Consider the following 24909-nt stretch of genomic DNA (forward strand, 5'->3'; position numbering starts at 1 on the left):
GATCAATGAAAACTCTGACAAGTGTAAACTGCCTCAAGCAGCTATTTATTTGAATCTAATTGGTTCAAGGAATTAAAGACAGAGATTGATCGATTGGTGAAAGTTTTGTCTGACATTTTTTATGACATGTTTCTCCCTTTTCTTTTTCCTTTTCTCCTCTGTGCTCACACCGCATGTCTCCATATTCGACTCCAGTTTGTTCGGTTCAATTTCAGAGGTACTCTTTGATTGTGGAGGAGTTTCTATTAGCGCGCTTTCACTCTCTCCGGAGCTGTTCCATTTGGTTTCAAAAGGTTTCGTGTCCTTTTGAACTGTTCTGTCTGATTTTTAACAGTTTGATCCGATTTCGGACTGTACTGTGTGGGTAACGTGTTCTGACCAATTATAAATGGTTGTACGTGAATATATAATTGCACTATGTAGTCACTTTTCTTTCTTTCTTTTTCTTTTTTGTTTGTTTGTTGTCCGTATCGCCTTCATTAGTACCACGCTCATCCGTAAAATTCTGTCCGTTTCTTGTTTCCGTATATTTTCGCTTTATTTTTCCACTTTTACGGTCTTTTTCTTTTTTCTTCGACTTCTTGTTTTTCTTTTCCCTAACCTTCTGTTCCTTGCAATTTTCCTTAGAATTAACATTGGCATCGCAACTCTCCTCTGTTGTACTTTTACAGCTAAAAAAGCAAACGCAAGAGTGGGACAGGTTAGTAATGTTCCCACAACGAGTAAAAATTTCGAATGAATATTGCAAAATACAAAACGTCCAGTCAACAAGGGTAAATACAACAAAAAGCTGATAATAGCACCAAGAAAACCTCGTGTACATAGCTCCAACCGAGGGAGTGCAAATGACCAAGTGATGACTGGCTTTAGATCGGTTGAGAGGGTTTATTTAATTGTTAGGAAAATATCTAACACACTGTATAGTTTTTAGTCTGTTTAAAGTTATGTAACTATCTTCTAAAGTCTCGTACACTGTTTGTTCTCTGGATTGTTTATTTGTTTGTTACGCAAGAGTCTCGCGTCCTAATTGTTGTCTTGTTTGTTTGTTTGTAACGCAAGTCTCGTGCACTGTTTGTTCTCTCGTTTGATTGTTACGCGAGTCTCGCGCACTGTTTGTTCACTGCTTTCTTTGTTACGCGAGTCTCGCGCACTGTTTGTTCTCTTGTTTGTTTGTTTGTTACGCGAGTCTCGCGTACTATTTGTTCTCTTCTTTGTTTGTTGCGCGAGAGTCGCGCGCACTGTTTGTTCTCTCGTTTGTTTGATACGCGAGTCTCGCGTAGTGTTTGTTCTCTGCTTTCTTTCTCTGTTACACGAGAGTCTCGCGCACTGTCTGTTCTCTTGTTTGTTTATTTGCTACTCGAGTCTCGCGTACTATTTGTTCTCTTGTTTGATACGCGAGTCTCGCGTACTGTTTGTTCTCTGCTTTCTTTCTTTGTTACACAAGAGTCTCGCGCACTGTTCTCTTGTTTGTTTATTTGTTACTAGAGTCTCGCGTACTATTTGTTCTCTTGTTTGATACGCGAGTCTCGCGTACTGTTTGTTCTCTGCTTTCTTTCTTTGTTACACAAGAGTCTCGCGCACTGTTTGTTCTCTTGAATGTTGGTTGTTACGCGACAGTCACGCGCACTGTTTGTTCTCTTGTTTGTTTGTTACGCGAGAGTCTCGCGTACTGTTTGTTTGTTACGCGAGAGTCTCGCGTACTGTTTGTTACGCGAGAGTCTCGCGTACTGTTTGTTACGCGAGAGTCTCGCGTACTGTTTGTTCTCTTGTTTGTTTATTTGTTGCGCAAGAGTCGCGCATTGTTTGTTCTCTTGTTTGTTGTTACGCGCGGGTCGCGCGTAATGTTTGTTATCTTGTTTGTTTGTTTGTTGCGCGCGAGTCGCGCACAATGTTTGTTCTCATGTTTGTTCGTTTGTTACACGCGAGTGGCGCGCAATGTTTGTTCTTTGATTTGTTTGAAACGCAAGAGTCTCTTGCACTGTTCTCTTGTTCGCTTGTTTGTTACGCGCAATTTTCCTTAGAATTAACATTGGCGCTGTTTATTCTCTGATATGTTTTTTGTTTGTTACGCAAGAATTTTGCGCACTGTTTGTTCTCTGGATTGTTTGTTACCCAAGAGTCTCGTGCACTGTTCGTTCTCTGGATTGTTTGTTTGTTTCGCAAGAGTCTCGCGCACGGTCTGTTCTCTGGATTGTTTGTTTGCAATGCAAGAGTCTCGTGCACTGTTCGTTCTCTAGATTGTTTGTTTGTTACCCAAGAGTCTCGTGCACTGTCTGTTCTCTGGATTGTTATCCAAGAGTCTCGTGCACTGTCCGTTCTCTGGATTGTTTGTTTGTTTCGCAAGGTTCTTGAGCACTGTTTGTTCTCTGGATTGTTTGTTTGTTATGCAAGAGTCTTGCGCACTGTCTGTTCTCCAAGAGTCTCGTGCACTGTCTGTTCTCTGGATTGTTTGTTTGTTACGTAAGAGTTTCGTGCACTGTTTTTTCTCCTGGATTCTTTATCATTTTTACGCACAAATCTCTTTTCTCGTGCACTGTCTGTTCTCTGGATTGTTTGTTTGTTACGCGAGAGTCTCGCGCACTGTCTGTTCTCTGGATTGTTTGTTTGCAATGCAAGAGTCTCGTGCACTATTTTTTCTCTGGATTGTTTGTTTGTTACGCAAGAGTTTCGTGCACTGTTTTTTCTCCTGGATTCTTTATCATTTTTACGCACAAATCTCTTTTTTAATTGTTTAGAGTTTTGCGCACTGTTATGTTTTAAATTTGCTTGTCGGTTACGCAAGAATCTCGCGCACAGTTTCTTTCCTGGATTTGTTTGTTCGTTACACAAGAATATCGCTCACTGTTTCTTCTGTAGTTTTGCTCGTCTGTTACCCAAGAATCTCGCGCACAGTTTCTTCCCTGGGTGTGTTTGTTCCTTACACAAGAATCTTGCGCACTGTTTCTTCTGGATTTGTTGGTTTGTTACGCAAGAATCTTGTGCATTCTTTCACCTGAAGTTTGCTTGTCTGTTACGCGAGAATCTTGCGCTCAGTTTCTTCCCTTGGTTTGTTGGTCTGTTATGCAAGAATCGCGCGCCCTATTTTGTTCTGATTTGTTGGTTTCTTACGCAAGAATGTCGTGCTTTGTTTCTTCTATGGATTGCTTGCTTGTTACGCGAGAATCTTGCGCACATTTTCTCTCGTAGTTTGCTTTTCTGTTACACAAGAACCTCGCCTACAGTTTCTTCCCTGGTTTTGTTTCTCTGTTGTGCAAGAACATTGTGCATTGTTTCTTCTGTAGTTTGCTTGTCTGTTACGCAAGAACCTCGCGCATTGTTTGTTCTGGTTTGTTGGTTTGTTACGCAAGAATCTCGTGCAGTGTTTGTTCTGGTTTGTTAGTTTGTTACGCAAGAGTCTCGTACACTGTTTCTTCTGTAGTTTGCTTTTCTGTTACGTAAGAATCTCGTCCGCTGTTTCTTCGAAGTTTACTCGTCTGTTACGCAAAAATCTCGCAGATTGTTTGTTCTGGTTTGTTACGCCAGGATCTCGTGCATTGTTTTTTCTGTAGTTTGCATGTCTGTTACGTAAGAATCTCGGGCACGGATTGTTTCTGGTTTGTTGGTTTGTTACGCAAGAGTCTCATGCACTTTTCCTTCTTCAGTTTGCTTGTCTGTTACGCAAGAATCTCGCGCGCTATTTCTTTTTTTAGTTTGTTTGTCAGTTACGCAAGAATCTCGTGCACTGTTTCTTCTGTAGTTTGCTTATCTGTTACGCCAAAATCTCGCGCACCGTTTCTTCTTTGATTTGTTGGTCTGCTACGCAAGGATCTCGTGTATTGTTTCTTGTGTAAATTGCTTGTCTATCACGCGAGAATCTCGCGCACAATTTATTCCCTGGGTTTGTTGGTCTGTTGTGCAAGAATCTCGCGCACTGCCTCTCTCTTAGTTTGCTTTTCTGTTACGCGAGAATCTCGCGCACTGTCTCTTCTGTAGTTTTCTTGTCTATTATGCAAGAATCTCGCGCATTATTTCTTTTGTAGATTGTTTGTCAGTTACGCAAGAATCTCGTGCACTGTTTCTTCTGTAGTTTGCTTATCTGTTACGCCAAAATCTCGCGCACAGTTTCTTCTTTGATTTGTTGGTCTGTTACGCAAGAGTCTCGTGTATTGTTTCTTGTGTAAATTGCTTGTCTATCACGCGAGAATCTCGCGCACAATTTATTCCCTGGGTTTGTTGGTCTGTTGTGCAAGAATCTCGCGCACTGCCTCTCTCTTAGTTTGCGTTTCTGTTAGGCGAGAATCTCGCGCACTGTCTCTTCTGTAGTTTTCTTGTCTATTATGCAAGAATCTCGCGCATTATTTCTTTTGTAGATTGTTTGTCAGTTACGCAAGAATCTCGCGCACTGTTTCTTCTGTAGTTTGCTTATCTGTTACGCCAAAATCTCGCGCACAGTTTCTTCTTTGATATGTTGGTCTGTTACGCAAGAGTCTCGTGTATTGTTTCTTGTGTAAATTGCTTGTCTGTCATGCGAGAATCTCGCGCACAATTTATTCCCTGGGTTTGTTAGTCTGTTGTGCAAGAATCTCGCGCACTGCTTCTTTCTTAGTTTGCTTTTCTGTTACGCGAGAATCTCGCGCACTGTCTCTTCTGTAGTTTTCTTGTCTATTATGCAAGAATCTCGCGCATTATTTCTTTTGTAGATTGTTTGTCAGTTACGCAAGAATCTCGCGCACTGTTTCTTCTGTAGTTTGCTTATCTGTTACGCCAAAATCTCGCGCACAGTTTCTTCTTTGATTTGTTGGTCTGTTACGCAAGAGTCTCATGTATTGTTTCTTGTGTAAATTGCTTGTCTGTCATGCGAGAATCTCGCGCACAATTTATTCCCTGGGTTTGTTAGTCTGTTGTGCAAGAATCTCGCGCACTGCCGCTTTCTTAGTTTGCTTTTCTGTTACGCGAGAATCTCGCGCACTGTTTCTTCTGTAGTTTTCTTGTCTGTTACGCAAGAATCTCGCGCAATGTTTCTTCTGTAGTTCGCTTGTCTGTTACGCAAGAATCTCACGCACTGTTTCCGCCGTAGTTTTCTTGTCTGTTACGCAAGAATCTCGCACCCTCACGGTTTGTTCTGGGCCCAGTTGTATAAAGGGCGGATAACGCTATCCAGCGGATAGTGTTAACAAAACTTACTACACTATCCACCGGATAGAGATTTATTCGGTGGAGGGCGTTATCCACCCTTCGAACAACTGGAACTGGTTTGTTGGTTTGTTTCGCAAGAATCTTGTGCACTATTTCTTCTCGAGTTTGTTTGTCGCCTAAATGCTCTTCATCTATAGACGTTTCTTGAGATCTAGCAGTTTTTCAATTTTTGTTTTCTTTTCAAGTTCTCTTCATGAAGCAATGCTTCCTTGGCATATTAATCCGAATAAGCAACTTGCTTGACCGTAAGATCTACCACTAGTATTAAATTCAGTAGGCTAAACGCTATCGTTGGCCCTCTATGAAGTCAACAGTACACACACGGGTCCGGAATAGACCCTACCCTTTATCCAATTTACAGTCTGATGTTTTCCTGGGACAACTTAGGCAAAGAATGACTTAGAGACATTTGAAAATTCAATTGCGTCTCAAAGGTAATCCTGAAGAAACTGGCACACTACTTCTTCTCTGGTTACGTATGTTGCGCTGTTTCTCTGAATTCAGCTTCTTTTAGTGCTGTTAGATCTGAACCAATCATTTGGCAAGCTTTTTCCTAAGCACCGAAAGGTTGTTAGAACCCAATGCTAAGCGCGGGAAAACGCCAGAGACCAGGTTGCTATCGGCTTTAGTTTTGAATCTGAGAGTTATGAGCAAGTATCCTCGGCCACGTTAGGAAAAAGCAATACAGTCCAGGATTATTTCACAAGTCAATTGAAGTAAACACTCCTACACGAGATCTTAAGCACAGATGTTTTTCAGAAATAAAAGACGACAGTATGACGAACCCAACTCCTTTCGCTGCATTTTTAGCAACACCGATCAACTAGAAAGCTCTTGTTTTAACAATTCAAATTTGACGTTGCAAACGAAAAATCTTCTCACAGCCGTTTTCGCAACTTAGGCATCCGTAACTAAGTGGTAAATTATTCACACATGCTTAGGTAAAACATATCAAATTTACTATCTTACCACAATTTACTCACGTTAGTTTAAAATTTACGCGTAAGCTAACGCAACTCTTAATCACCTGTTTGTTGCCATAGCTATTTTGTCCTGTTCCAGAACTCGCTGGAGTTTGCCATTCAACCGGAACCCATGTCGAGCAGCTCTGAGGACATGACAAATATAAGATGAGTTTTAGCCTTCATATACCGCGCACTCGCGGCTTAGTTCACCCCAATAAACATAATCAAATCGCTCAACACATTTTCCGTCCCTTCTTTGACTTAGGAGGGACTCTATAGGTCAAGACTTAAACAGCAAACGAAAAGTAGTCCCTTAATGGATCCCGAGCTTGGCCCATTATTCCATAGATGCCCCGGTAACACCCTTGAAAATCAATCTGAAACCAAAAAAGCCTTCAAGGTAGAGTTATCGAATAGGAATCCGAAGTTCGAATGAGGCCTTGCGGTACCCAAAAGAAACCTGAAAGAATTTCAGGCTTTGACAGGATTGAAATTGGTTCCTCTAGATTACTGTGCACTAGTCTCTACGTCTACACATCTATGTATCTTTTACAACAATATGCTCCTTAAGAAAGATGTTTTTCGTCTTGTCACGAGCGTGGGACAAAGAAAAACTTCTGAGTCCCCATGAGGAATTGAACCTCAAACCTTTAGATTCTGCGCTTCGATGATCTACCACTTGGTAACAAATTATAGTATTTCATCAATTAGAGCCTAAAGCCAGTGACATACTTGGCGATTTTTCTCAACGATCGAGGCGGATAACATCACCAGCTAAAGTTACCCGTATCCAAAATGCCAGATATCAGCAATTTTCTACCCCGATCGCGGCGATCGGCGTAAATCTCAATCGCTGCACCGGGCACACCCGGCGATTTTAGCCAATTGTTATAAAAGTCGCCGAGTGTATCACCGGCTCAAGTTGTAACGCCCTATCAATAAGCATATCATTGTAAATTAAAATTTTAATAAGTCCAAGCTTCAGTAAGAAAGTCTCGCTTACTTGTGAGCTGTTCTTCCGCCACAGGCTTGAAAAACTTTATCCTCTGTGCTTCTAAAAGCATAAAAAGAAATTACAATAATTAATCATTAGGATTGAAAAAAAATGGGGATTGGCAGGATTGTCAAAAGCAACTGACAGCCGGTCACTATGCTGCTGGTTCATCATGTTTTTGGTAAGCTACTCTGCTAGGATATTCCAAGATCTTTTTGGTGAATTTCACGCATATTTGTGAGTATTCAGGCATTTGCAATCATGGTAAGATCTCAGCATAGTCTTCACAAGGTTTTAAGTCTTATTTCACCTGAAAATTTCACATGCAAGCGAAATTTGCCATGCAAGAGGCAAAGGAAAAGCATTTGAAAAGTATATGAAAAATTTTATCCCTTAATGCAGTGTTTTCACATGTTTTACAGCAAGTTCTTGAAGCCTACATACACGTGCTTCAGTGCCTCAGTGGTGTTTTGTGACTCAAAATGAACAACCCACAGTTTTCAATTCAAGTATGCTATGAGGCACCTGAGTAAGGTAGCAAAGTCAGTCATTCACTTAAACAAGAAAAGCAACCCATTCAGAACATTTGAGTGACCCTAAATTTCTGCCCATGAAGGCAGAGACCCCCTCACAGTTGTGTGGTTGAACAGAAAACAGCTATTATCAATATGTATCATTTAATGTCTAAAACTACACATGCATATGAAGTAAGATGACTTTTTAAAAGAGAAATGCCTGCTGGGCTGGAACATCAAGGAAGAGTGACAATAAATAGAATAGAACAAGGAATATAGTTATAGCCGCAAACGCTAATCACACGTATTTCAAACTTTACTAGAACAAACTTGACACATTGTTGAATACGGTAACTGAAAATGACAAAATTACGAACACGCGAATGAGCATAAAATAACTTACATCGTATGAGTGAAAGTACTGGAAAACGACAAAGCGAGATAAACAAGGATACTTACAAGACGAATGTGACCAACCCAAAGACGAAAACATGAAACCCAGAGCTAGATATGTAACGGTAATTTTCACAAACTAGACAACTAACCAAATAAATTACGCGCAACCAATATATATACGATATGCAAATAAATATAACAAGTACAATACTGGTAACTGACAAAGGACACTAATGGAAGACGAGAAAATAAACACCTAACACGAAACTATGAAACACCAACACTAACAAAAAATGATAGTACAAATTCTTGCGCCTACAATAGTTAACATACAAATTTGAGAAATCGCGTTCTTCATCTGTGTCTTCCTCAGAATCAGAGAGTGCTCTTTTTGAAGTTTGACTGGAAGCCTGCAAAGAAAGAAAGCAAAATTAATAATTGAGAGCCAACTGAAACAAAACGATATTTCTGATCATGTGCATGAGTAGGAAAAGACACTGGGAAGTAAATGTATTTGCAATAGCTTTTTGTGACAATCTGATATTTGACACATGGAAAATAAGTTATTTGAGAGTTACATACATATATACTTTATTAGTAATTCCCGGGGGGGGGGGGGGGGGGGGCTTGTCAATACTAAACAGCAAAGAACATTATAATAAAAAAATTAATAAAATTATAAAAAGTGGTCAATTAAAATAATTCTCTAACATGTGTGTTTTCAACTTTTTTTTTTAATGATGTTAAAGATGACTATTTAAAGTATTTAAAGTCTTTGTCTAAATTGTTCCAAATGTTGACTGCTCTATGGAGGAAACGTCGCTGGCCTGACTTTGTCTTGCTCAGAAAAAAATAAAGGGATTCTCTGTTTATAGTGTTATGACAAGATGAAATAAGATGCTTCTGTTTTGTTTTGACAAGTGAATATTTTGAGAAGTTATCGACAGTAACTTCTGAAGAATGGAGCATTATTCTTTCTTTCCTCAAGTAGTTGGTAAACCTTTCAATCCCAAGATCTCTATTTAAATTCTCCTAAATATCTGCCATACATTTCTGAGAATTAAGTACAAAGCCAACAATATCCCATAGATTATATTTTTCAGTTTCACCACCTTTCCAGGGGTTTCAATGAAAGCTGGTTATCAGTGGTATACTACCACCTGTGAGACTCACTGTAGATCTGTTCAGTCTGTAAGCACTTTTCTGGACACAGCTACCTGTCACGCCTTTAGCAGCCACTTATGGAAAAAGTTATTGAAACCCTTGCTTTTCTGGTAGGCAATGTCTTGACGAGGTTGGCAGAAATTACACATGCTCATTGGTTTCTCCCAGGAGCGAAAGGCTTTAACTAAGCCTAAGCAGAGAATAAGGAATAATATTCAAAAAAAAAATATTAAATACCTTGACAAATCTGCCATATAACAGTGGCTTGTTTGAATTCTTGCTTGGTCTTTTACTACTAATTACACATGATTCTTTACCAGACTTCACTACTTCTACTCCATCCTGTGCATGTGAAGAGGAAAAAAAACAAAATGACACACTGCTGCATTTCTTATATGACTTGTGTTTTTTTTTTCTTTGTGGTTCATACATAAATTGACCTTGAGTTGTTTTTCTTGTGATATTATGTTGAAAATCCTTGAAGATCTTTTCAACTTCTATACTGCTAGCTTTTGACAGACAGTGATGACAGGGGAACCGCAACACCTCACCACAACATTTCACAAAAATGTAGCTCATACATATAGGACAATAATGCAAAAAAAGTAGCCAAATACTGCAATACTTCAATATCAAGTCAAAATTTTTTTATGTTTAGAGCAAATAACTTGGAAATAACAGTTAAGAATTTGTTAATGACCATAAATTCAGGTAATTTTCAATTTAGACAAAATATACAAAATGCAGTCAAACCTGTATTAAGTGGTCACCCATAAGGAATGGCTGGGTGACTGCTTAATACACCTTCAGACAAGGGGCATTGAAAAACAACGTCATTTTATGCTATAATTATGTGTAACCACTTAATGTCCAAACATTTGCTCAAAAATACTACTAAAAATTGATTTATGGAGATAAAACTGGCTTAAATTTTGCTTGAAAGATTATTCTTAGTTTTATTTGAGTGGTTCCACTTTATGTGATCATTCAATACAGGTGGATGACAATACAAACAGGCGGTTGGGGCCCAGTTAAGGGTGACCATGATGCTCCATCAAACCTCAGTTTCCTTAGTCAAGCAATAAAAAACAGTTTGTTAATGTTGACATCCATCCACTTTGGACACTTGTGGTCATAATGCCTCAAATAGAGTCAAATTACTTCTTAAAAGGGTTAAAAATGATAAGAGAACTCTTCCAGAGAGGCAGAAAACAGAAACACGACCCCCTTTGCCTTTTAAGAGCTGTACTGGTTTTAATTTGAAGCAGAGGAAAATATGGATAACCAAGGCACAACTGGTTTTGATCTTGCATTTGATGGGTTGAAAATATGGGGAAAGGTTTTTTGACCAATCAAAGATCAAAATGGGCACAAAGCTAAAGGCCAAAAAGCCCCGCATAGATCTTTTGGCAGAAAAATGCTGGTATATTTCTATTTCTGCAGATTTACATGTACTTATGAACAAAGGGGTAAGTTTCTAAAGAAACTGTGGTGCTGTGTTGGTGAGAGTATAACAGGGTAATTTGGTATTATCAACTGAGTTGATAGCATAAATTAGCCACCAAAAAGAGTTTCGAAGCTGACATTTCCGGCTTTAGCCCTTCAATCACTCAGTCGATAATTCTAAATTACCCTGTTCCATGTACTCACATTGCTCTCCTGTACCACTATACTCTTTGCTGTTTTGTTGAAGACATGATCCCACCAGTGGAAACTAAACTGATCACCAGCATCATAGCCAACCTTATTGTAAAAAAGAGAAATACAAGAAAACTAATTAAGTATATAAATAAATTACAAGGAGAGAGAGATAGAGAAGTTACAAACTCTGCTTTCAAAAAAGAGTGAGGTATAATCAGGTGAATACCCTTACAAATACATTCTTTAGAACACTTTCACAGCTCATGAAGACTTCATATGCATTATTGTTTCCCAGTTACAAGAAAAAGTGAAAACTGTGGTTAAAATGTTTTAAAAAGTATGGGCAAGTGGTTGGGTTGATCAGCACTTATACTTCTGTCTATGAGTGTTGGTAGGTTTCAACCACCTCCTCCTCAGAAATCTTCTGTTTCGTTGCTAATGAAAAAAAAATCAACTCTTATGTTTTTTAAGGTTTCAATCCAGACAAAGGTTTCAGAGGTTGTTCATTTTCAGAGGGCACTATGGTCTTCATCAATAACTTCATTCTCACCAAGGTAATTTAGCATTAACAACTGAGTTTATAACATAAATTAGCCACCGTAAAGAGTTTCAAAGCTGAGGGTTAGCGCTTTGTCAGAGTGAAGTCCCTCCGACTAAGAGCTAATGCTCAAAATGTTAGCTCTGAAACTCTTTATAGTGGCCAATTCATGCTATCAACTCAGTTGAAAATGCAACTAAATAACCCTGTTATACTCTCCCAATGACGCAGCACTTACCCCTTTACATTCTTGTCAGACTGATATGAAATACACTAAATAAAGACAACTGATGATATACATGTATGTGCATTACCCCAGCAGTATCGGTTTTAATGTTCACTTTGATTGCTTTAGAAATTCCACTTTCCTCTTTACCTAGACCTTTTCCTGTGAAAGAAACATAAAAATCCTAAGGCTTAAGGACAAGCAGTCTTTACTCTCCTTAACCCTTTCACTCCCAAGATCTCATTAGTAATTCTCCCTACTGTTAACCATACATTCTTATGAGTTATGTTAAGAGAATTTGGTATTGAATCCACTAATAATCTCCTTACTTGATATTTTTCTATGTTCTCATTACTTTTCTGCTTGATATTGTGTAGATATTGTAAGGAGAGATTCTGCCTCAGTCACTCATGGGAGTGAGCTACATGTATGAAAGATGCAGAGTCCTTCATTTCCTCACAATGCAATCTCTTATATACCTTTCCATCTCAACAAAGTAAGAAAAATAGGAACCACTATCAATAAATATTTCATAAATAAGTGAATAATATGCAAAATAAGTTAATTTGATGATGTTCTCGAGAGTGCAAACGTAAGCATTGAGGAGAGGGGCATTGGGATTTTCGGTTTTGTGGTTTAGGCTATTTTTTAGATCAGTTTTTCGGTTTTTATGCCAAAAACTTCAGTTTTTAGGTTTTACTGTTCATTTTGGTTTGTGGATTTTCCATTTTTTAGCATTTGGTTTTCAGTTTTCATAAAAAATACTAATGGGTTTTCATATTTGATATCTGATGTGGTTTTCTGTTTTTCCTATTTGACCTATTTGGGTTCCGGTTTCTCTTCAATCTGAGCAGCAATTGCACGCCTCCACTGATCTCGAATAGCTGCTAAATGCAAATGTTATCAAGAGGAATGCATGACAAACCAATTAAAATATCGCAGGTGTTCCTAGGTAGCCTACATGTAGCTGTACCCTCCCCTTCCCCATGGTGGGGGGGAGGGGAAGGGTATGGTCATACGTAGGGTACAGCTAAGCATGGAACATTGCCAGAGTTTCTTTATCAACGCCACCTTGAAGTTGGTGACCAAGTTACAGGTCATGTGTGACTCATTGATTCAACATTCCAATAGAATCTCCAAACTTTCAGGTCTTAGTTTGCAAATAGAAATGTTAGATTAGGGATTTTCGTGAAAACTTTCCAGAGCTATAGCTTTTTGCAACTGCAAAATTGTAATCCTATCGAGGACTTTTGTTCAAATTTCCTTAATTTAAGTAGGCTCCATTACTAGCTGCTGAGACCACACTCGAGGTCCTCGAGAGAGCAGCTGTTAATTTAAGCAGATACTAGATGATACGAATGCCAAGTCCAAGGCACTCGTATCTTCTAGTATCTAAATCCTGTAATGAAATTAGTGTAGTTTACTCTGTATGCTCCACTTGTCACCACTGTATCAGATCGATCAGGGTTTCAATAACAGGGATGTGAAAATGTATCGGTTTTGACAATTTTGCATGCGGTTTTCGGTCTTAATCGATTTTTTTTTCGGTTTTCAGTTTTGGATGATTTTTTCTACGGTTTTGCGGTTTGTAATAGGCCCCAATGCCCCCCTTGTTGAGCAAATGAAAACATACATGGTTAAATAAGCGACACAAAATTAGTAAAGGATCATTTCTTCACCTAGTAAAAGAAATACGAAATAGAATGCCGTGAGCTCTTCAAAAATAATGAACTCTCAACGATTCCCGTTCTGTCCATGTGTGTGACTTTCGGTCCATGTGCACTAATCATTTTAATGCGTTGACGATATTTATGAGTTCATTCCACCTTATGTCTCAATTTCGATTATCAAACTATTCAGTACTTTGCCTACCTTCAGCCCAGCCATGTTTCTCGAGCTGTTTTCTGGCGAATGCCGTGTCAACCCCCATCTCCTTCAGTTTGTTCGCCATCTTGTTATGCAATGTTATCCAATAAAAGCTCTCTTCCCAGTCTCCTTTTCAGACAACTTCATCAGCCCTCGCTGTCTTCACCAGGCTCCGGTTGTTCGTAGGATCAATAAGCTATCCAGTAGATAAATCTCTATTTTTTGGATAGAACGATACGTTTTGTTGACACTTATCCGCTTGATAACGATTTATCCGGCGGATAGTGGTATCCGCCCTTTAATCGACTGGGCCCTGCCGACAAAGCCAATAACGGTGGTTAGCAAAGGTAACCAGTCACTGCGCCGACATGATAACTCGCCGACACCAAGACATGTCGGCGAAGTGACCGGTAACTCTACAAACGCGAGACCAAAGTATGCGTAAAAATGAAAGGAAACATACTGAAAAAAATCTGAAAAAACCGGAAAAACCGAGAAAACGAACTAGCAAAATCGCCGAGAATCGTCCAATTTGGAAGTTATTGGCAGGAAACGGCCGTGAAAGTCCGAAGTCGTACGGAAACTTTCAAAAACGGCCCAGGTGTCAGAAAACAACTGCAATTAGCTGAAAGCGGACGGAACCGTATGAGAACGGACGCAAGTGCCCGAAAGCAGACGTAGGAGTCTAATTTTTAAGGGAATACAATTCGACATTTCAGCCTGCGTCGCAAGCAGGAAGATTGACCGTGCTTTTAGCAAAAGGGAAATCTTGTTATTAGCCTGAATTTTTTTTCTCTGCTGATCCATGCTTTCTCGTGTAGGCATGACACTCGAGTTAGTTGATTTTGGTTCACTTTCTTCGGAGTAGTATTTGTAGACAAATAATGAAAACAGTGTGTCTGGCCAGTGTCGCCAAAGGAAATATTTTTATGAATTATAAACTGTATTGGAAAACCGCCAAGAATAAGGAATATGTTGAGACAAGATAAAGTGATCATGACGAAGATAAACTGAGAAACAACTTTCGAAAAAAAGCAGACTCTTGTCGGAAAACCGTGCTCAAAGTTGTTTTAAAACCGAAGAAAAAGTGTCCTCTACACCTGCTGCAGAAGATTTTTCTGAAACCAAAATACACGCAAATATTTCGGTTTCTGACTAGTAAAATTTTACTTGGATAAAGTAATTCAGCGTCATGGCTGAAATGTCTATAAGTAATTTTACTAGTCAATTTTATTTTGACTCGCAGGAAAAAAGCTGCGGTGAAAATATAAAAAAAAACAGAGTATTAAAAAAGACTATTAAGTTGCTAACGCGAAAGGTTCTTAAATTATCACTCAGCAAGAAACCTACTTATTAATAATTTCATACTTATCACTAGAAAAGACAGATGCTTTTTAGAGTCCCAAGCCTTGTCTTATTTACCATATTACTGTTGATATGAAATATTTTACAAATTTAAATCAACGCTTTGAAAAAAAAAACCATCATTGAGTTATTGCAACTGCAATAATATCTGGATTAAAATTGCTTTTGGATACATATCGATCAGTATTATTTACATAAAGAAACATTTACCTTTAAAATACAAATATACCGAGTTTCAAATTACTAGTAAAACTATTTTGCAGTAAAATTGGAATCTTTACATATTAAGAAAACGAAGAAGCGCAATTCCAGCGAGAAGCAGTTTACAACTGATGTAAACTGTGCCCGCTGTATTCGGATTGGTTTGGTACATGATCACCATGGTTCCTTCAACTTTCTTCTCGAGTTGTGTGCAGTTTGTTCCATTTACGATGGTTATGCTGTACCGAGCATTGCTCATGAGCACAAAATCCTCGTCTTTGATGTCCTTTAGAGACACCGTTTGATTGATTCCTGTGCGTCTGAGTACATCTCCGGTTTTTTTGTACATGATTGTTGTGTTGAGTTCCAGTAAATATTCGTCGATTCCCTCTCGTAGATTTTGCATCTTCCCTTTCTTCGTTTCGTTCACACACAAGTTGCCATCCGCATCCATGAGTTTGCTTTCTTCAGAGGTAAGCCTCACAGCTCGGTCTTTGGGAATGATGACGTAGCTTCGGTACATGGGATACCCGTACCGGTAAACTTTGGCATTGCCTAAAGTGTAGCGAACCACCATATAGCCGAAGAAAACCTTCGTAAAAGTGTTTGTGCGCAAGCCCTTTGTTGTTTGAGTTACAATGACCGGCGAACGCTTACTCGTAGCTGGGATCGGTGCGTATTTGGTGGTTTTGTAAACGGTGTTACTTCCCCCTGACGACCTAGATCTACTAGATCCACTATTTCTTGAAGTACTGCGCGATCGTGAACTGCTGCTACCGCGACTTCCACTGCGCCCTCCTCGAGCGGCTTCTGAAAAATCCATCTCGATGAATGCGAGAATCAAAACGCACAATAACAAAATCTTTTGTAGCTTCATTGCTTTCTAGTCGAGTTTAACAAGCACCTTTTACCTCGTGATGTATATCTACACATAGGTTACCCTTCTATATATATATAGATATATATAGAGTGCCCTTCTTTCGTTTTCGAATGGAAAACTACTCAGAAACTTGCGCGACTCTGGAAAACCATAGTAATTATTATTCATAGAAATTAGAGTACACATTAGTCCAATTACTTAATTCCATATTTTCGTCTGGACAATACTTTATTTTCTGTATAATAATCATCCTTGACGTCACGTTGTCAAGGAAACATTTATTTATTTTAGCCAGTTGTTCAGAGATGCTTTATTGTGAATAAATATCGACATTCTAGGGCAGCTTTGTAGCTAGCTTAGTAAAATTTTTTAAAAAATTAAATATTTATGTTATATGACGGTTGTGGCACCTGCCTTCGGAGAAAAAATAAAAACATGACATGCTACATAAAGGCCTGTCTCGATTGTACTTGGCAACTTTTGAGCAGCTTTTGGCATTTGAGGCAACTTTTTGCAATTCTTGTAAAGATTTTAAAAATTTTGGTATTTCTGAGTAATTTTTGTACAAAATGTAGGTTTAGAGCACATGTTAAGCATGAAAGAGTCAACGAATGCAAATCTCTTTAATGTTTATCAACCTCCTTAACGCATATCCTGTTATTTGACAACGTTTCGTTCGGTAAGACGCCAAATGAACCACGTTTTTTGTTCCGCTAGACTTATGGATGTCCTTAAATTTCGCCCATATTCACGAGCAACTCTTTAATGCTAAGTTTCGAGCTATTTTAATTTCTTGAGTGATTTTAGCTCTTATTGCAAGAAATGAAAACTTAAACTTTTAGCGTTTTCCAAATGTGTTGCAAAATCAAACACGAGGGGAGGTAATCGCAATTTCTGAGGTAAAGCAGTCAGGAGAACATAGTTTTTATTCTCGCCTTTGGATAGCTTAAATTGCTTGAATTAGGAGCTGTTGATCCTTTGTGGAGGATAGGTTTCATCCACTGTCTTCGACGAAATGCTCGCGGCGCAGGAGTGCACTCTGGGGAAAAAGCGTTTACGCGGCCGTTTGTGTCATTAAGAAACTAGGGATGATTCAGCTTGATCCAAAGTAGCGGGAAGGTGTATATCCAGTGGGTCAGCCTTGAATTAACGGACTCAATTAAACCATACCACTGACGCCAACAAAACTTTTAATATGTAGGAGGTTTCAAAGCATTTTCAGAAATAAGATACAATGCATTCCGCAATGATTGATTGTTTGCTGTCATTGATTGGTATCTCTGAAAAATGAAAAAGGAAGTCTTCAAAGACTCGTATGAAACGGACTCCAAGGAAACTGTCAATTTTTACACCGTAATAGGTAAACAAAACATCATCGCTCAGCTGCAACATCCTATTAATATGAAAATTAAGCCAAATTTAGCTTCGATCCGTCAAATTTTTAATTTGAATGCATAATTTACCCAAACTGACTCACAATGATACGAACAACTTGATAAAACAACTTCGAATCTCTCAAATTTTAATGATGTCTTTTTTTATTATTATCGTCGTGCAAACGGTAAAGAAATCGGTGCAATGGTCTTAGCGTCGAGAAAAACAACTTGTTTATAACAGTGAAGTTTTTACCATCATTAATGTGTGCCCTGTCGTTCTATTTGCTGAGCATTCTTAACAAAAGTGGCTTTTGAAGCTGTCACAGCACGTATTTGCGGCTAAAACTGTTACTAATCTTCCCCAGCTGTCGCCCATCAAGATTTAAAACATCTTTGGCTGATTGCCTCACTTTCTTGATCATTATGATACCCATCGACAAACACAAATTAGTTTTGTTTTACTGAGAAAGAAATTTATATTATCAAAACGATAAAAGGGTTATCTGCTTGCACACAAAATTTAAAAGGGAGATCGCATCGCTTTGTGGCATATGAAGTCACTAGAGTTGCATAATTTTTCATTGTTCTACAACGGTCATCTAGGTTTATTTTTAACGCTTCGATTTTTCGATGTAATTACAGCGCGATAGCACTTTTTTTTATATACTCTTTGGAATGAGTTCATTAAAAGAGTCCTTTAGGAAAAGTAAAGTGAATCACGAAGTTTTGCGATTGTCGGCGGATTCTCGATATTTATGGTCAGTGGCTCTTAAAAATCTTGAGGAAAAAATAACTTGGCCTTACTATCAGCAATTTTGCGCTAATAAGACGTGTTTAAATTGGCTGAAATAGCAATCTTGTCAGCAGTGACCTCTCTTTGTCTCTCTTGATCTTTTATAATCGAGGAAGCTCAGAATAACTACTATTAACGACTCACGAGAGCAGAATATATTATCTTTATTTATGGCACTATTCAAGGTGTCCTGAATTAATCTTCTGAATAAAACAGAACAGAAGTTTTTCTATTTATAGTTGATCTAGGAACTTGTGAATTCAATTTCCTGTTTCAACTTCATTCTCAAGAGGATAGCTAAGTTGTTAAAGAAACAGTTGACCATAAAAAACAAAGCTCTTTTTCCTAGCATAATTTTACTGGCATTTTCTCCCACGTTGTGTAATGTTTACACAACACTGGAAGGCGTTTGAAGGGAACCCCACGGTTTTTTAGCGGTGATTTCTGTTCTCCAAATCAATTAATACGATGTAAATCACATTCTCTTGTTACCACGTTCTATTTAAACAACTTGTATTTCCCTTTTTTTTCAACAACAGGCGGCCCAAGCTCCAGCTGTGAGATGAGCATCTTGCGAAACATGTAAGAATTGTGGCGAAATTATAAGAGTTTGTATGAGAATGTTTACGACGGATCTTAGGAATTAAAAAATTACAGTCAAATTCTCAATAAAAGTACCTCACCTCCCTCTAACAGTGCATTTCTAGTTATCTGACCGCTTATTACGTTAAAAGAACCCATTTCAGCGAGTTTTCCATTTCTAGGTTTACTACATACGAGAAGCTCTACAAATGGATCAATTCGCAGACTTTTATCGTTTTCAAGTTGGTATAGTAGTTTCGACAAGTACTTCTGTCTTGACAGTCATCGTTCCTGCGCTTCAGTTAAAAATATCATGACAGATTATAATATATCTTGAAAATTTTCCTGTATCACAGTGGTGGATCAAGATCATTACAGTCTCTCAATATTACGGAAATGCGGACACTTTCATGTCCCCAGCACGACATTTCACTTGTCTTTTTCTCTCCTTGTACCAGACACTTCGTCCAAAATTCCTACTCGCATGATATAAAGCGACATTACGATAAATGAAAATAAAGAAACCATTCTTCAATTGGGTGCGAAAATTAGTTTTTCCTGCAGGCGGCCGGATCTTTTTCCGGTTCTTGAGGCTACGTTAGAAACTTTATGTTTGCGTAGCTGCCTATTATTTGATATGTTTACAGACAAAACAATTTTTTTGTCTCGTACCCCACTATTACGTACTCTCGCTATTATGAACACAAAATCTCTCCAAGAGGGTGTCCGCAATAACGGGAGTCGGCTGTATTATCTATCTTTCAGAACATGTGTGTACTTAACTCATTTTTAACCAAATTGTGAAAAGAAAAAGGACCTAGCTATTTTTAGGGTAATTTAGGGTTATCAACTGAGTTGATAACGCGGTAAATTTGCCCTTGGCTCCGGCGAAGGGCTAACGCTCGAAACGTCAGCTTCGGTGACCAATAATTTACGTTATCAACCCATTGATAATATTAAATTACCCTGTTGCACACTCCCACCAACGCAGCATCAGTTTCTTTCGAAACTTACCTCTTAATTCATTTGGCTTTTTTTAGCCCAATCAAAATTTAAGAAGGGGGAGATAATGTTGAAACACTTTCGACCTTCTAAAATGTATTTTCAATTTAGAGTATTGACAAAAACTGTCGCCTTCAATAATTAATGGCGTATCTTTGTAAATTTGTGTGCTTTTATTAAAACATAACTGAAACTTAGCGTACGCATCATTCAACGCCAAATGGCACCATACAGCACTTAGGTCATACGATCTGTTATAACAAACAAGGCGATGTCTGAGGTGAAAGACCGCTCATAATTTAACTTCGAAAAATCCACTCGTTCGTCAAGGATTATGGCCATAACTTTCAGTTGTCTATGTAAAGAGGAGTAGTATTACGAAGCTTTATTCAAGATCTAAACCGGAACGACAATCGTCACAGCTGAGTGAGCAAACATTAATACCAGATGTCTATCATATCATTGGCGTAGACACCTACCTATTATTTACATTGTCACTAGGCTGCTAATTAGCTTTGTGAAGACTAGCCAGTTTGCGCCGGATATTTCTGGAAGATTACAACTCCAACATGCGTTATCACTCGTGCCCAACTTCAACACGGAGTATAACCACCACTGGCGGGGAGATGGTTTTTCAGTCTTGTCGTGCCGCAGCTGAGACAAATCAGTGAATTCAGCGTTTCTATTCATGGCCGTCGCACTGGAGTGGACTTCCAAGAAACATATGTAAACATTAATATGGCTTCGTTGAACCAGAACAGCAGCGAATCTTTTACGAGCGGCATCGAGTATAACTGCAACAAAACACAGGAGGCGATTTTTTTGGTCCTCTACGCAGTTGTAGGGATTGTCATGTTTTTTGGGAACAGTTTCGTCTGCGTGGTTTTCTTAGCGTCCAGGAAACTTCGCCATAGTTTCATGAATATGTTTCTGTTAAGCTTGTCAGCCTCGGACATCCTAATGGCTGCTTTTGTTATTCCCTTTTACACAGTTCACTGTTTCCGAGACTGTCCTCATTCGCTGACCTCTTACTGTTGGCTTTTAAGAAAGGCTCGAGACTTCGTACTGGCGGCAACCACGCTCAACATTTGCGCAATTACTTACGATCGTTTTCTCGCTATTCTCCGTCCGTTGCAATACGGTGCCAAAATGACAAGACTTAGAGTAGGGGTCATTTTAACAGCCGTGTGGTTGATTCCCGCCGTGGTAGCTGCAACACGCAACGCATGGAATCAAAGAACTGACGACAACGCACAGCGTCACCTTAAAGTCAAGTTGTATGACACATTTGTCGTTATAATCCCAGTGCTTCTGTTTCAGATTGGAATTGTGACTGTTAACATTCAGATAATTCGTAATATTCACAAACACGAACAAGCTGCTAAGATTTGTGGTGCTTTGCATTCACCAGATCAACAAAAAAAAGACCTGAGAGAAATTTCCCGTTTAAGAAAGGGAACAACATCATGTGTTATTGTTGTGATGACATTTGTAATATGTTGGTTGCCAAAAACTGTGCATAATTTTAGCTATATTGTGGATTCTCCAGATCCTCTCTTATCAAGTCCCTTATTTTTCAGAATTTGTTTTATTTTCCTATTTATACAATCGTCTTTCAATCCATTTATTTACACTGTGTATAGAGCACAATTCAGAAAAGCTTCAAGGGACATTATCACAAGATTTTATCTCGGCCCAAAGCAACAGAAAAATAATTCTTATCTCTGATTGGAAACTCATGTTGTCAATAGTGTCTGTTTTATTTCATTTGTTATGCATAATGCAATTAGAAAAAGGCCAACAGCTATGTTTTTGCGACGAGATGTCTCGTTTGATATACACGCTATCGATGACATAATCTGTTTTTCCAAAGTGAACAGTTTTCATAATACAATTTGAGAAATGCTTGACTAAAAGTTTTATCATTTTAGGAATGAAGAGGCCTGTTTTGAAATAAGAAGTACCAACGCGATGACTGCTCAAAGCTTGATTTCATTTAATAACTTAAGCCTAGTTTTAACTGACGAATAATCTTGTTGTTAATGATTCGATAGCAAGTGAACTATTGCCAGAACGCTGACCAGGTGGTCCAGTCCTATAGTCATCTTTCATTTGATATCCAATTTTCGGAACAAATCTTCTTTTAAAAAATGCACCAATCCTTCAACATTAAAAATCTCACTTGAGCATCAAGCGCCAGTGATAATAAAATAGCTAGAACTGACCTGAACAGATTCTTTGAAAGAGATCGTGTGTTTATATATTTGCATCCGTGTTTGTCTCAAAAAATTTCGAAAGACAATTAAATCAATTGACACGCAGCGAAATTCGTAATTTGTTTGAAGGAAGGTAAAGCTTTCGAAAATGTGGACATAAATAACAGCAACCTAATAAGATTTAATTCTGGAGATGAAACAGGTTATATTTTCTGTTAAAGCTTTGTCTTTGCCCCTGAGTAGAAAGAAGGAATCCATTCCAATTTGATTTCAGATTTGTTCAAAATCCTCAGACAATCCTTTTACGCAAAATAATTGCTTGATTCGCTGACGTAGAAATTGCCTACTTCGTACAGCATACGCGAACTGTCAATTTGTGAGCAAATATACGTAAATAAAAGCCAAACTAACGTATCACCCACTGCTGACAATTTTATCTGCCATTTGAAAAATTTGTATTCCTTGGCGAATTTTAATATAATTAAAATGGCCTATTTGTTTGGGTGACATCGCGGCTTGAAGTCGAGATATTCTCTCGAAAAATGCATGATCCTTAAGATTTGGCGACCTCTATTGTCTTTTCCAACTTAAATACATAATAGAACGAAGGGGGTGAGTTTCAAAAACAAAACTATGGCGCTGCGTCGTTGAGAGAGTTTAACAGAGTTATTTGGTATTATCACAAGGCAACTGAGTTGATAACGTACATTGGCCACCGTAAAGAGTTTCAAAGCTGAAACTCTATACAATGGCCAATTTACGTTATCAAGTCAGTTGCCTTGTGATAATACCAAATACCCTTAACCCTTTAAGTCCCAAAAGTGATTAACATAAAACTTCTCCCTACAATATCCGTACATTCTTCAGCAAACAGGTAATAAGAATATTCAAACTTATCAGGTAGAAGCTGCTATCTTGATCTAGCACCAAGTTCTCATAACAAATTTATAAGGGAATGTGTAGTAGCTAGAGGGGAGAATTAACAATCAGATCTTGGGAGTTAAAGGGTTAAATGCATGAGACAACCGCTTTGATTTAATACACAGACACTAATTGGCAAACATCTTTGTCGACTTCAACATGAATACACATGAATACACAAAACACGACCGCTCTAAATACATTCAAGACACTTTCAAAACAATTTAGGAAGAAAAACACGCTTATTTTTTCAGGGGTTCAATAACTTCTTCCATAAGCGGCTGCCGATAGTGTTATAGGCTGCTGTGCCACGAAATGAAACCCAAACGACACGAGAGCCTACACGCAAGCTGATCACAGGCGATGAAAAGTCTTACAGGCGTCGGTAGACCGCCAACAACCGACTTTCACTCGGCCTCTTGTTTTTGATGTATAAAGGTGTTGCCGCTCGACTCTCTTAATGAAATTTCTCGTGATGGGTAAATATTTCTTCCGCGGAAAAAATAAAAGTTCAAGAAATAGATGGCTTTTTACTTTTTAATTTTCTTAGTTCTCAAATTGACGTATGCAAATACACGATAAGATTAGCATGTGTAAACACTTATCTCGGTTTAATTCATTTTGGCCAATCAATTATAAAAAAAAACCCAGACCATCATTACTGCCATAACACCCGATATTTATTGTCGTTTCAATCGTCAGTTTTAATTTAGTTCTTTTAATGTTGAGATATCGTTTTCACAGGCACTGGGTATTTTTTTATTTAGAAGAACCCGCGTCACCCTCGGAAATTCTTCGGAAATCTTCGACAGTCTTCGTTGGTGAAAGTCATCGAGGCTATCTGTTCAATCCAACTTGGTGATATAGCAGCACTGCAAAAACAGCGTTAATTTACTTAATTATAAAGCTTTTGGTGTTCACCAAACCCTGCTGACATGCGTGGGTTTTTCTATGATTGGGAACTCTCTCTGAACGTTCTACGGTGTTGTCTTCAGATTTTATCGGAAGCAATCTGCCCATAGATCCGTTCCTCGGATGTTTGCTTTATTGAAGATTATTCATGGGATTGGAATAGAGGAAGGGATACAAAAGAGATTCAGATGGTTGTCTTAGATTACATAGTAACTGAGATGCTACGAGCCTCTTGATTGGTCAAAAGCCTATCGTTTATTGAACCAGCAAAACCCATCGAAAATTGAAAGTTATTTTATTAAAGAAATACAGTCGAACTTGCGTAAAGCGGTACTAGGAGCCCATCACTCGGAGCTTCCATCTTCCGTACTTACCCTCTGAGTCAACCCTGTCCCGTATCTTTTTATTTTTAGAAGCACCTCCTACAGGGTTTTTCGCGGGTGTTTAACATAATAGCCAATCGCAAGAGAGCTGTGGTCCTCTATTGTTTACGTCACATGCAGGCCGCACGAACGGTGTTTCAATAATGGCGAAAAGCGTGGAAAGTTAATGCGAACGTCAGCGTGTTTTCGCGGAAAATTAAAGAACCCCCCCCCGAACGATCAGTTGTCAAAGTTCCGAAATTGTTTCCTCTTAATCACTGTAATTTTCACCTCTTTTAACCCTTCAACTCCCAAGATCTGATTAGTAATTCTCCTTAATGTCTGCCAAATGATTCTCATTATGTTAGTTTGGAGAATTTTGTATTGGATCAACTAGTAGTCCCATAATTGGTATTTTTCTTTATTCTCATCACTTGTCTGCATGATATTGTATAGCTATAGTTAGGAGAAATTCAGACTCGGTCACTCACGAGAGTTAAAGGGTTAAGCAGTTGCAGTCACCCTTTACTAAGTCCCAACGGTTCCTCAGTTTTAAGAATGCAAAGATATGTTTATTGTGTATTGTGTTACACGTACGTATTTTGAACGACCTTGTACAGCTACAACACGTTAGGTGTCCAAATGAAGTGTTGTTGCTGTCGTTGGTGGTGATAGAGTGCTTTCAAGATTTTTCCTTTTTTCCATGTTACTATGCAGTTTTCAAGCCTTCTTACATATTTCGTGACCTCTAAGGGCTTCTTGAGCTAACGTACACTTGCACTACAATTGTCTGAATGAAATATTTGGCAAAACGTAGCC

The 24909-nt window shown here is 38.5% G+C and overlaps 2 protein-coding genes across 2 annotated transcripts; one reads left to right on the forward strand and one right to left on the reverse strand.

Moving 5' to 3' along the window:
- Nucleotides 1-15: 15 nt before the first annotated feature.
- Nucleotides 16-13697, reverse strand: LOC131776669 (G patch domain-containing protein 4). The gene is made up of 8 exons (XM_059092885.2): nt 13487-13697; nt 11703-11776; nt 10860-10952; nt 9447-9551; nt 8379-8455; nt 7144-7194; nt 6203-6283; nt 16-671 (listed from the first exon to the last, which is right to left on the reverse strand). The coding sequence occupies exons 1-8, from the start codon at nt 13563-13565 to the stop codon at nt 416-418; spliced, it is 816 nt and encodes a 271-aa protein (XP_058948868.2). The 5' UTR covers nt 13566-13697; the 3' UTR covers nt 16-415.
- Nucleotides 13698-19861: 6164 nt separating this feature from the next.
- On the forward strand, nt 19862-22275 carry LOC131776706 (5-hydroxytryptamine receptor 4). The gene has a single exon (XM_059092937.2). The coding sequence runs from the start codon at nt 20418-20420 to the stop codon at nt 21405-21407; it is 990 nt and encodes a 329-aa protein (XP_058948920.2). The 5' UTR covers nt 19862-20417; the 3' UTR covers nt 21408-22275.
- The last annotated feature ends 2634 nt before the right edge of the window (nt 22276-24909 follow it).

This window comes from Pocillopora verrucosa, chromosome 8 (genome assembly GCF_036669915.1).
Source record: "Pocillopora verrucosa isolate sample1 chromosome 8, ASM3666991v2, whole genome shotgun sequence".
Lineage (NCBI taxonomy): Eukaryota > Metazoa > Cnidaria > Anthozoa > Scleractinia > Pocilloporidae > Pocillopora > Pocillopora verrucosa.